We start from the raw sequence: 12,031 nt of genomic DNA on the forward strand, positions 1-12,031 counted from the left end.
TCTTTTCTTTTCTTTTCTTTTCTTTTCTTTTCTTTTCTTTTCTTTTCTTTTCTTTTCTTTTCTTTTCTTTTCTTTTCTTTTCTTTTCTTTTCTTTTCTTTTCTTTTCTTTTCCTTTTCCTTTTCCTTTTCCTTTTCCTTTTCCTTTTCCTTTTCCTTTTCCTTTTCCTTTTCCTTTTCCTTTTCTTTTCCCTTTCCCACTCCCGTTCCCCTTTCACTTTCCCTTTCCTTTTCCCTCTCCATTTCCTTTCTATTTATTTTAGAGCCTTTTAAAAAATCATCACAACCAACAAGTGCAGAGGAAGCTGCCCTCTTTGGCAGTAGCTGTGAGATAGGACACTACAACCCCTCCTGTTCAGAGCCCATTTCCAAACCACAGGATTTCCTGCTTGAATCACGGCATCCTGCCCCCAGCCCAGGGGGCATTTGGGGGTGCTGAGGAGGGGGTGAGCAGGACACCCCCTACCCCCCCCCAGGCACTGCAGACAACACGGAAAGCACAGCCCCCCCGGAGCAGAACCAAACCGCCCCCAAACCAGCACCTTCCCCCAAGTACCCCACAGTAAGCACTAACCCTAACCCCAACCCATCTCTTCCTCAGTGGTTCCCCCTCATAGCTCCTGCCTCACCCCAGCCCCGCGCAGGGTCCCCACCCACACCGAAGCACCCCGAGAGCATGGGAGAGCGGGGGGGAATTACCGGGGCCGGATCGTCCCCGCTGCGCACTCAGGGACAGCCCCAGAGGCGGGCAAGCAGCTGCGGGGGGGGGAGGGAGGGCTGCCCGCTGCTGGGGGTGCAGAGCACCCTCTCCCGGCGCCGCCTGCGAGCAGCCACGGCGATTCGGGACTTTATTAATTAATTATTTCCCCCCCCCCCCCTTCTGCCTTCCCAGCTGGGGCGGCTCGTCCCGGCCCGACCCGTCCCGTCCCCTCCGGTGTCGCCGCTCCGCGGAAGCCGCCGCCCGCCCGTCGGGGGATGACGGCGCGCCCCGCTCCCCGCGCCTGAGAGCCTCCGGGCTTCCATGGGCGGCTCCGGCAGCGCCCTGCGCTGCTGCCCCGCCGGCGGCAAGGTAGCGGAGCCGGGTCTGCCGGGAGCCGGGCTGGGGGTGCGTGGGGTGAGGGATTGAGGGGGGTGGGAGTTGGCGTAGAGATGCGGTTTGGGCAGGGCTGGGAGTTTGCGTGGAGTTTGGTTCGCGCGGGGTTGGGGTTTGCGTGGAGTTGGGGTTTGCTGTGGGGTTAGGGTGGAGGGGAGCCCCACTTTGAGGGGGGGGTCCCGGAGGTGTGCTGGGGGCCGCGTCCCCCCCTGCCCGGCAGTGGTGGCAGGGAGCTGGGCAGTGGGCACAGCAGGAGGGAGCAGCGAGCAGCCACCTGCCCTGCTGCACCCGCGTCGGGGAGAAGCCCCACAGTACGTGGAAGCTCATAGCGAGGGAGTGCAGCATCCGGGTGATAATGCATGTTGGAAGTGCTCATTCCACATAGGGTTCATCCCCCAGCTTGTTGCTTGCCATCCTCTCATAGCATCCCCCCATGCCCCAAAAGCGGTTCCCCCCCTCCCCACCTTTGTCCCGATGTACCCATCCTGCCCAAAGTTCCACTCTTGCAGGGAAATGCTCTGAGTCCCCCAGTGCACGGGTGAGGTCTTCTGCAAGTTAAACCCCACACATCATCATCCTTTTTTTTTGTTTTTTGCCATGCTCACACTCCTTTACCCCCCACCGCTGGCCTCAGGGCTGCCGGTGAAGTTAGATGTGCTGCGTGCTGCTGTCGATGGGTTGTGGGAGCTGGATGGGGCAGCAAAGAAGTCGGCACAGCCCCGCAGTGCCCCCATGGAGCTGTGCACGGGGCAGTGGGAGCACACGGCCGAAGCGCTGTGGGATGTGTGGGGGGAGCAGCACGGCCCCACAGCCAGCAAGTGTCTTATTTACAGTGCTAGCGAGCTTGGCTGCTTCTCTGTATCATGGAAAAAACTGCTCTTCTCTGTGTCATGAGACCAGATGCTTCTGGGCTGGTTGGTGACGCTGAGAGCTTGTGGGAAGGGGGCACAGAGGAGGGAGAAGCCACAGCCCCACAGCCCCAGGTGCTGAGGCACACATGCACCGAAATGCGGAAATCTCAGTCCGCAGGCACCTCCCTTCCTGTGCCCGCTCTCAAACTCTTCTGTTCATCCGCTCGGCTTGCTGCAGTTTGAACCCCCCACAGCGTCCCCCCTGTTATGACTCAGGTGCATTAATCCCGAAAGCAGCACTGAAAATCCCCTTTATGGCCAAAAGAGGTAAAGGAAAGCACGCAGCGCCGCTACCCATGTCCTGCTGCCCCGGGAACCGCAGCACACAGTGTGAGACCTCCACCCTCCCGCTGCTGATGGATGCACCTTTGAAACACATCCCTCGGGGTGAGGGACCCCAGAAACTCCCAGGACAGAGGGGGTCCCCATGGGGGGACGTGCCCCCGTGGCAGAGGTGACCTTGGGGGGCAGCACTGCCGGGCAGCCACATCCTCCCCAGCAGCAGCGGCCGATAACCCTACAATTCAGTGATTCTGTGATAGGGCAGAATGGGGACAGGTGGGAGCCCAGCCCCGGGGGCCCCTTCTCCTCCATGTGTGCTCGCTGCTTGGTTGGATGCCTTTCAGAGAGATCAGGGCTGAGGCTTGGATGCTTTCCAGGGCTGGGGTGAGTTTGTTTTGGAGATATAGGAACTATATGTAGCAGCGGGAGGCAGGGGAAGGTCAGAATGCAAAACGTGGGGCTGTCGGCGGCGGAACTGACTGTACAGGGCTGAGAATCACCCCGAAACAACCACAGCAGGAGAGCAGCAGGACGCAGGTCCCATGTACCCATGCACCGGGTATCTGCTGGGACCGGGGGAGGTGCTTTAGGGCCATCGGCCAAATCCTGTCCCCCCTCTCCTCAGCCACCGAGCAATACCCAGCAGCTGAGCTGGGATTTGAATGTTCGTTTCCTGCCTCTGTGTGATTTCATTCACTTACCGCAGCGTTGCGTAGTTTCGTTGCTTCGTGTAAAGCAGGAAAAGAGGAAGAAAACACAGCGCATAAAAGCTCTGAGAGCTGAGGCAGAGGCCCACAGCTGCCTGCAGGTGTATGGGTGCACACCTCGAGGTGCTGCAAGCCCAGGGGGGAACTGTTCAGAACTGACCTCCAACAGTTCTGCTCCACACCGTTAGAAGTATTTTGTTGTAAGAATTTGGGTATGTATATAAATACATGTTTTAATGGAGGGTGGTTTTGGCATCAGCCTCTCCAAACCTGACTGCATGCATCTTCACGCTGAAACATCACAGAACCAGAACAGCAGCACCTGCAGGATATTCTGTGTGGTTCTCCCAATGCAAACCCCGCTGCAGCCAGAGCATCTCTGGGGCTGCTGTACACATGCTTAGCTTTCAGCCAATGGGTTTTGGTTTTTGTGGTGAAGAGGAGCACTCAAGAGCTCAGTGAGCTGCAGACACTCTTCCGATTGCTCCCAGAGGTGCCGTCACCTGCAGCCTTAGGGCAGGTATTCAGATCTGGCGAGGCTGACACACTACTCACCCCAGGCAGTGGTTTTGGAGCTGATGCAGTTGCCTGAAATCCAACTTGACGGGTAGCACAGAGGCTCTGAGGCTCCATCCCACTGATTGTGGGCACAGGAGAGAGGGAAAAGTGCCCCAGAGCCATGCTGGGGACATTGTCTGTGCACAGCCGGTCCCTGGGTGTCACCTTCATGATGCTTTGAGCACCCTGGGCTGCCTCCCCCTGGCTGTGCCACGGCTGTGCCCTCACACAGTCTTGCCTTCATCAGGCTTACGTCTGAGACCTACTTCTGGAAGGTGCCCCCAAAGGTCTCCACGGCCATTGCGCAGCCATGCAAAGCACAGAACATGCTGTGGCATTTCCACCTTGCGCCCTTCCCTCAGCTGAGGCTCAATTTGGAACCCTTTGGTAGGCGTGCCCGGCTCTTAAATCCCCATTTCCCATTCTCAATGCCCTGAAGGAGCAGCTCCGGGCTGGAGCTGTGCTGCAGGCAGGGAACAGCCCGACCTCAGCATGCCGTGTTCGCACTGCACACGGACACGGCGAATCCCGGCTGCCTCCATCAGCACCATAGAAGGGCAGATGCAGCCGGGGCTTCCCAGAGGCTCAGCATTCCCAGCTCTCTGGCAGCACGCTTCCCTGCAGCTGCAAAAGGAGGGCAGCCGGGGAGCAGAGCAGCACTGCGCCTGTTTGCTTTGCTTTGCTTTTTTCTCCAGCCAGGCTCCCTAATGCGGTTTGTATTTGGTCACGGTGCATCCCAGGGAAGTAGGGACGGAGGAGGGTGAAAGGGACTGAGCCAAAAGTTTTGCTGTCCCATCCTATTGTGCATATCATGTTTTTCTTGGCCAGAGGCAGCAGAAGGGCCAGCAACAGCAGGGAGCGCCCAGCCAGGAGCTCAGCGCCTGGAGGACAGAAAACGGTGAGAAGGAAATGTCTGTCTCCATCAATGCACTCACTCAGGGCAGTGCTATGAAAGCAGTAAAACAGTCCCCATGAGGAGGGTCGGGGTGATGCCCCAGCTCCAGCACAGGAAGGGACGATGGCATCCCAATGGCATCCCAGTGGCATCCCAATGGTGTCTCAGCGGCATCTTGGGCAGATGGCCCATCCCCAGGGCAGGAGGCACTGGCGTTGCCTCCTCTCACAGCCTGCTAATGCCATCCCAATTAGTGCTAATTTGCACTGAGAGTGCTGGGAGGAGGGGTTTGTCCAGTGGAAGAGCACAGAGGGGATGATACCAGTGGGATGTGCCTGGTTTCAGCCCCGTTTGCTTTGCAGCCAATGGAGCCGGCAAGGAGCTGGCAGTGCTGGGGGAGGAACACGGTGCGGAGGCTGTGAAACTGCTCCAAGGACAGGAGGAGGAGGAGAGGCTGCGAGGAGCCCGGGGGGCAGAGGATGAGGGACAGCGAGGTGTCAGCAGCCAGGTGGGTCAGGAATCAGGGCGCTGTGGGGTGCAGCGCTTGGCTGGCGGGGACAGCCTATGGGACATTCAGTGTCTGTCATCTCCAGGTGGAAGAAGGAAAGGACCTGGAGCTGAAGGAGAAGTTTGATGCCCTGAGGAGAGAGCATGAGGAGGCCCTGCAAGGTGAGATCCCTGGGCAGAGCAATGCTCCTCGCAGCCCCTCCAGCTCATGGGGGGCTGTGGGACGTGGGGATGCCACCGCTGGTGTCCTTGTGCCAGTGACACTCAGCTCATGTTCACCCCACAGAGCTCCGAAGAGTGCATGAGCAGGAGAAGCTGCTGCTGGCAGAGTCCCACCACAGGTCCCAGGAAGCCTTACAGGTACCCATGGGGAAATCCTCAGCCTTAAGAGGACCACCTTGGGGTCCTCAGTGTGCCACGCAGCCCTGGTGTTATCCGGGTGCCCCTGCTGGAGAAAAAATCCCAGCTGCCTTCTGCTTCTTCCCCCGCTGCCCAGGAGACCATCGCCGCACTGAAATCCCAGCTGCAGTCTTTCCAGGACAGGATGAAGAGGGTGGAGGAATCGCTGCTGAGCAGGGACTACAAGAAGCACATCGAGGTGCTGGGATACGCATGGCTGGTGGCCTCTGAAGGACACCCAGGGTGCAAATATCCATGAAATCATAGAGTGACTTGGGTTGGAAGAGGTCTTAAAGCAAATCCAGTTCCAACCCCCTGCTAAGGAAGGGCTTCCAGCCACTGGATCAGGCTGCCCAGGGCCCATATTGGTGTCAGGGAGGTGTCCCGTCCCTGGGAGGTTGGCACAAAGCTTCTCTGATGAACCCCAACAGTGGATGCACAGAGGGCACTGGGACAGCTGAAGGGGTGAAACACCATTCCTGGGAGGTGTGTGGGCTGTTTGGGTCTCTTGAACACAAGCGAAGGGCAAATCTTGGCACACTGAGTGTACAAACCCATCATGGGCATAAAGGACCCCAGCTGCAAGCACCATCCCAGCGGGGTCACACGTGGGCAAATAAGCCAAGGTGGAAGCACCAAGTGCCCACCCCGCTGCAATTCTGACCCCCCACCCCCCGTACCTCCAGGAGCATGGGAGCCCCAGTCCCTTCTGGGAGCAGGAGCTGGAGAGCCTACACTTTGTCATCGAGATGAAGAATGAGCACATCCACGGCCTGGACAAGAAGCTGCTGAACCTGGAGAGTGTGGTGGGTTCAAGGGGGTGTGCAGATGGGTTTTGCTCTTTCTATCTCTTGATATTCACCTGAATGCATCTCTTCTCCCCACCTGAATACTGCCCAGTATCTGGGGCTGAATGGAGCTGGATGGAGCCTGGTTCCTCCCTTAGGGCAGGGAGGTGCCATTGAGATGGCTTCCCACTGAGCGCAGCACTGGGGGACACACGTGGGTGCTCCCCAGCCCCCTCCTCACCCTGGCGTTCCCCTTGCAGGCAGAAAGAAACCTTCTGCTGGAGGAGAAGGTGAAGACCTTGCAGCAAGAGAATGAGGACCTGCAGGTGCGCACCCAGAACCACCTGGTGATGACAAGGTAAGCACACATCCACCAGCTTCATGGCTGAGGGTGGCACCTGAGGGGGCAGAGGGGACAGTGGTGGGGACGTGGATCCCACAGCGTTGCCCTTCGCCCACAGGCAGCTGTCAGAGGAGCTGTTGGCCATCCGCGGGGCACTGGAGAAGGAGTCGAAGCTGCGGGAGCAGGCTCACCATGAGAAGGAGGAGCTGCTGTACCGCGTGCTCAACGGGGGGGATGGCCGCCCCTTCCCCATCGCTGCCAGTGACGTGCCTCTCATTGCCACGTAGCGCACAGCCCGGGGGTGGCACTGCTGTGAGTGCTCCCACTCTCCAGGGCTGGCCCTTGGGGTGGCCCCGTGCAATGGAGCACTTCCCAGGACACCTGCGCCCGCCTTTCCCTGGCCTCTGCTGCAGAGGGGGCTGCACTGTGCCATCCCCGCAGGGGTGAGCTGGGTCAGCTGGAACACACAGACGTGCATGGGGGTTGGATCTGACCTAGCGCTTGACTCTGAGAGTATCCAGCATCAGTGCTGCCTGGAGGTGGGATGTGCTGGTCCCATTCCCTGGGGCAGGAGGGCAGTCAGAGCTCCCCGTTGCCTCCTCCGTCTCCAGCATCAGCTCCCAGGGACCTTTCTCATGGTCCAGGTATGACCCTGCTCACTGCCACGCTACAGCCAAGCCCTGCCTGTCGCTGCTGCAATCAGCCAGCACCACCAGCCCCATCTTCTCTCCCGACACTGGGTAGAGATGCACATCTGGGAGCAGAGCATCCTCCCACAGGATGCCAGCAGGTCACATCCCCCTGCTCCAAGCCAGTGGACCCCAACAGGGCTGTGGGGCCACTGCACACAGATGGACACGGGTATGGGCTGGATGCACACAGCACTTTCCCCTGGGCACACATGAGTGTGGTGGAACAGTCACCAGTGTCATCAGTCACCACTTTGGGGCTGTGTAGCCGAGGTGTGGGTGTCTGTCCGTGTGTCTGTGTGTGTGTATGAGTTGTGCACCGGGCCAACGTGCTACTGGCTGTAACAATGACAAGTCGATGAGAAGCAGCAGCCTTGAGAACCCGGTGTCAGTGTTTTTGGGGACCGGTGGGGTGGCAGAAAAATAACAAAACCAGCAAAAAAGCTTGACTGCTTTATCCTCTCCAAACAAAGCTCCTTTGGCGGGGGCTTGCCCTGAGGGTTGGGGATGCTCAGAGACAGCAGCTCCCTGTGCACAGGGTGGATGGAGCCAGGTGCTGGGGACCAGGCTGTCCCTTTCAGCCCTCCCCAGGCACATAGGCGCTGCATCCCCAGCCCTGTCCTCCTGCAGCTCCTGGGGCTGACGGTTCTCAGCACTGTGCCAGATCCCATAGCCAAAGTAAATGAGAAAACCTGGGAGTGGGCAGAATAGAGTGGGGGGCTCTCTGCCCTCTCCTCCAAACCCTTTGCGCCATGGATCAGAGGACGGGGTGCTCCCATTGCCCTTTCCTAGTAAAGCAGGCATCTCTCCACCACCCACTCCCCACCAACAGAGCAAAGCAAGGCGCAGGGCTTACCAAGGGCCATCCAGAGCAGGTAACGCAGCCATGCAGCCGCACCGAGCTGTGCCATCAGGCAGCTGTTGGTGGTGATGCTGAGCAGTGGCAGGAAGGGCAGGCAGGGAACCTGCAGCCATCAGGTCATGGGGTCACCCTGGACCCATCATGGGAGCTGCAGCCTACCTGGGCTCTTTGTACTGTGGCTATGACAAGGGGAAGCCCAACCCCATCACTGGGATATGGGGCTCAGAGGGGTGCTGTCGCCCAGCCCCTGCTGTGGAGATGGGTGCTCATGGGGTGGTTTGGCCGATGGGTGCTGCACTGGGGCAGGAGGTGCTGCAGGTGCTCCATCCCCCAGATCCCTTTCCCTAGGGAAGGTCCCTGAGGCCGCTTTGCTCACCGTGAAGGATGCTCTCTCCCGGCTCTGGGACTGCCTCCAGACGAGCAGAGTGGCCACCAGGATTCCCAGCAGCGGCAGAACCAGGGCAGCCCCGCAGCCGGCCCCATGGGTTTGCAGGCAGGGCAGCGCGGCACCGCTAAGCCCGCTGACGGCACCGAGCAGCGCGGCTGCGGGAATACGGGTGAGTGCCTTAGGAGCAGCTCCATGCGGTGACAAGGGCCGGGGCCGGGGTGGGAGCTGGCAGCTCGGGGCTGCCTGTGTAGCTTTTAGCACGGAGAGCAGAGAGAGCGAGAGGCTCCAGGAGAGGGCAGGAGGGAGCTCAGCATGCGCTGCAGGGTGTGATCCTGCCCACCCCGCCATGTCCCCACGGGTCCGCCCACACCAGCTCCCCTATAGCCCCCGTGCGTACCGATGGCCAGCAGAGCCCAGGACACCACGGTGTAGGAATGAGGGGTGGGATGGGGGGGTGGCCGCAGCACAGCGTGCCACCAGGGCTGTGCCACCGGGACCTTCCTCGCAGGAACATCCTGTGTGCAGGGCTCAGGGCGGTACCTGAGGGGATGTTCAACATCAGGCAGTGATGCTTTGCGTCCCCATCCTCCCCAGCCCACCCTGCGGCCACACCTGAGCAGAAGCACACAGGCAGCCACCAGTGAGTAGGCCAGCAGTGTGCCGAGGGACATGGTGTCCACCAGCGCCTTCAGGTCGAGGAGGAGAGCCAGGAGAGCTGCGGGGATGAGGAGCACACCATGGGCCACGCTCTCCCTGTGCCACCACTGCAGCAGAGCTCAAGCACCTCGAGCTGGTGGTGCTTCAGCCCCTGGGCACAGCACCAGCTTTCAACACCCCCCTCTGAGTCTCCAAGAGACTGTAGGACTTTCCCAGCTCCTCACTTTAGGATTCCTGGTTCTGCTTGGCATTTTACCCTCAGATGTTGCTTGAGCACCCACAGACAGGCTATAGGGGCCCTACTGAATGCGAACAACCTCGGTGGATAACAGCTAGCCCAGCAGCTTGCCCACCTGCCACTGCTCCAGACACCAGCGTGGCCACCACCGGGCACTGACGGCGGCTGACTTTGGCCAGAGGACTGAAGAGGAGCCCATCTCGAGCCATGGCATACAGGATCCTTGGCATGGGGAACATGGAGCCCAGGAGGCTGCAGAGAGGGGAGGAAAGGGCAGCACTCAGGAGGTGACACCCTGCACCCAGGCGAGCTCCCAGTCTTCTGTACCATCCATGACCTCTTCAAGACCACACTGGCATGGCTGTCACCTCCCTTACCATCAGATGAGGGACAGCATCACAGGTGTGGTGTCCACAGGTCACCTGTGCTCACCAGGACACCCGCTCACCTGGTGATGAGGGCACACAGGGACCCTACAGCCACAGCGTGCTTCGCACTGCCCCAGCCAACATAGTCAAAAGCCACTGGGAAGGGGCTGGTGGTGTCCAGGAGGTGGTAGGGCATCATCAGAGTGAGGGCAGCAGACACTCCAAAGTATGCCAGGAAGCAGATGAGGAGGGAAAGGACGATGCCCATGGGGATGGATCTCTGTGGGTCCCTCACTTCTTCCCCTGGGGAGGACAAGGTGAGGCTGGGGAGTGGATCTGCAGCATCTGCATGGGTGCAGAAGATTCACTACCATAGTGGAATTCACATCTCCATCTCCCCTGGCTCACCTGTGGTAGCAATGCAGTCAAACCCAACAAAAGCATAGAAACAGGTTGCAGCTCCAGCCAGGGTCCCAGTGAAACCATATGGCATGAAGCCTCCCACCCCAAAGACACCAGTTGTGTTGTCAGCCACAGATTGGTTCCTGTGAGGAAGAAGAGGAGGAAGAGTCAGACAGCATAAAGGGGTCCCAGGATGGGATTTCGGCTCTAAGGCACATTGTCAACAGAGCATGGAGAAATAAAGGGGAAAGTGGGATTTCCTAGGAGAGAACATTAGGGGGCCACCCATCTATCCATATACCCCTATGAAGGCAGCACTGGGTAGCAGAGCAGCTCATACCCGGCCCCGTGGGCTGCCCAGGGCAGGTCCTCCTCCCGCAGCTGCCAGTTGCTCAGGTCACCCTTGATGAAGCCACTGGCTGTGATGAAGAGCAGGATGAGCACATTGAGGGCAGTGAAAGCTTTGTTGATCGTGGTGGACTCCTTCACTCCAAAGGAAAGCAGCCCTGGGGAGAAGAGCACAAAGCTGGCTGTGCCCTTGGGGTGACACCACAATGGACATCACTGGAGATGGTGGAAATGAGGGACAGCAATGGGATCCTCCTGCGCAGTAGGGTGGTGTGGGGCAAGGACATTACCTGCCAGCAGCACCACCAGGCACGCAGCAAGGACATCGGGATGCTCCGCCATCCCTGCGGAGTTGATGGGGGCATGGGCATCCAAAAACCTCCCCATCCTCTTCCCAAGGAGCTCATCAAAGGTAGCACTCCAGGCTCGAGCAACGCTAGCGGTACCTGGGGAGTGGTGATGGTGTTGGCTTGGGCACTGCTGGGGATGCTCCCAATGGAGCCAGGCAATCCCACAGCCACCAAGCACTGCAAGGGTCAGAACTGCCCTATACCAATGACATAGGACAGTAGCAGATTCCACCCAGCGATGAACGCCCACAGCTCGCCCACTGTCACATAGCAGTAGAGATAAGCAGAGCCGGCCATGGGCACACGAGCCCCAAATTCGGCGTAGCACAACCCGGATAAGATGGACACAATGGCTGCGATCAGGAAAGAAATAACGATACTGGGGCCGGAGGTGGTCTTGGCCACATCCCCCACCAGCACATAGACACCAGCCCCCAGCGTGCTGCCCACTCCCAGCGCAACCAGGTCGGAGGGGGAGAGGCAGCGGCGGAGGCTGGAGGGCACCGAGCCACCCAGGGTTTGCTTCCTGCGGGAGAGCAGCGTCCAGGTGGAAAGCAGGCAGCCCCAGCGCGGCATCTGCAGGACAGCAAAGCAGCAGTGTGAGGATGTTGCATCAGGGGATGGGCTGAGGGCACCAGGGGGGACCATCGGCTGCCACAGGGATGCTCCCACTGCACCATAACCACACCATGACGCAGCTCAGGCAGGGGACCGTGAGCCTGCACAGTGCTGCCGTGGCTTGCTAATGTCACCAGAAAGGATGTCAGCCCTGCAGCAACCCCACGCTGGTGGACATTGGTGCCCTGGGAGACAAGATGCTGGGATCTGTGTGTGCCTTCCCCTGGCAGCTCCCAGGAGCACAGCGAGGGGCACTGCGTGCCTTCACATTCCTGCAGTGCTGCACTGTGCAGCACGGAGTTTGGTCCCATCATCTGCTCTTCAGGGGGCCAGGAGCTGAGCCGGACACCCAGCAGCACGTGGCTGCCTGCCTTCCCACCCCATCCCCAGCTGCGTTTCCCCATTGCGCACCACCAGTCCCACTCAGACCACTTTTCCCCGATCATTTTGTTTTAATCAGAAGGTTATCAAAATCTAAAACACCTTCATGGTAGGGCCAACTACTCACCCTGGCAATCCTTTAGGAAAACTTCTCCAGCTGCAAAGTGAGCCTCAGGCAGCCCCAGCAGCATCTGTGCTCACCCCTTGGGCTTAAATCCCTTTGGGAACACCCTGACCCTCCCTCTGCCC

General features: G+C 59.4%; 2 protein-coding genes across 4 annotated transcripts; one reads left to right on the forward strand and one right to left on the reverse strand.

Moving 5' to 3' along the window:
- The first annotated feature begins 922 nt into the window (after nt 1-922).
- On the forward strand, nt 923-7,551 carry CCDC69 (coiled-coil domain containing 69). 2 transcript variants are annotated; one of them, XM_040647180.2, is made up of 9 exons: nt 923-1,103; nt 4,378-4,447; nt 4,807-4,952; nt 5,038-5,113; nt 5,238-5,311; nt 5,448-5,549; nt 6,037-6,156; nt 6,399-6,496; nt 6,600-7,551. In XM_040647180.2, the coding sequence occupies exons 1-9, from the start codon at nt 1,020-1,022 to the stop codon at nt 6,766-6,768; spliced, it is 939 nt and encodes a 312-aa protein (XP_040503114.1). In that variant the 5' UTR covers nt 923-1,019; the 3' UTR covers nt 6,769-7,551. The 2 variants fall into 2 exon arrangements, with proteins under 2 accessions (XP_040503114.1, XP_414586.2); XM_414586.7 differs by having other exon boundaries at nt 923-1,067.
- On the reverse strand, nt 7,417-11,977 carry LACAAT2L (low affinity cationic amino acid transporter 2-like). 2 transcript variants are annotated; one of them, XM_015293919.4, is made up of 12 exons: nt 11,910-11,977; nt 10,987-11,359; nt 10,724-10,879; nt 10,426-10,591; nt 10,092-10,228; nt 9,764-9,986; nt 9,431-9,567; nt 9,033-9,135; nt 8,818-8,960; nt 8,409-8,575; nt 8,027-8,135; nt 7,417-7,862 (listed from the first exon to the last, which is right to left on the reverse strand). In XM_015293919.4, the coding sequence occupies exons 2-12, from the start codon at nt 11,357-11,359 to the stop codon at nt 7,417-7,419; spliced, it is 2,160 nt and encodes a 719-aa protein (XP_015149405.2). In that variant the 5' UTR covers nt 11,910-11,977. The 2 variants fall into 2 exon arrangements, with proteins under 2 accessions (XP_015149405.2, XP_040503112.1); XM_040647178.1 differs by lacking the exon at nt 11,910-11,977 and having other exon boundaries at nt 10,987-11,856.
- Between the last annotated feature and the right edge of the window lie 54 nt (nt 11,978-12,031).

The sequence above is a fragment of the Gallus gallus genome, chromosome 13 (assembly GCF_016699485.2).
Source record: "Gallus gallus isolate bGalGal1 chromosome 13, bGalGal1.mat.broiler.GRCg7b, whole genome shotgun sequence".
NCBI lineage: Eukaryota > Metazoa > Chordata > Aves > Galliformes > Phasianidae > Gallus > Gallus gallus.

Bases quoted from the DNA above. Each gene is read 5' to 3' on its own strand.
- CCDC69 (XM_040647180.2), top strand. From the start codon at position 1,020: ATGGGCGGCTCCGGCAGCGCCCTGCGCTGCTGCCCCGCCGGCGGCAAG. The intron at 6,157-6,398 runs GTGGGTTCAAGG...TTCCCCTTGCAG, and splicing joins TGCTGAACCTGGAGAGTGTG to GCAGAAAGAAACCTTCTGCT. The intron at 6,497-6,599 runs GTAAGCACACAT...CTTCGCCCACAG, and splicing joins AACCACCTGGTGATGACAAG to GCAGCTGTCAGAGGAGCTGT.
- LACAAT2L (XM_040647178.1), bottom strand. From the start codon at position 11,431: ATGGTCCCCCCTGGTGCCCTCAGCCCATCCCCTGATGCAACATCCTCA. The intron at 10,880-10,986 runs GTATAGGGCAGT...ACCACTCCCCAG, and splicing joins GCTACTGTCCTATGTCATTG to GTACCGCTAGCGTTGCTCGA. The intron at 9,136-9,430 runs GTGGGCAAGCTG...TCATCCCCGCAG, and splicing joins GGTGTCTGGAGCAGTGGCAG to CTCTCCTGGCTCTCCTCCTC.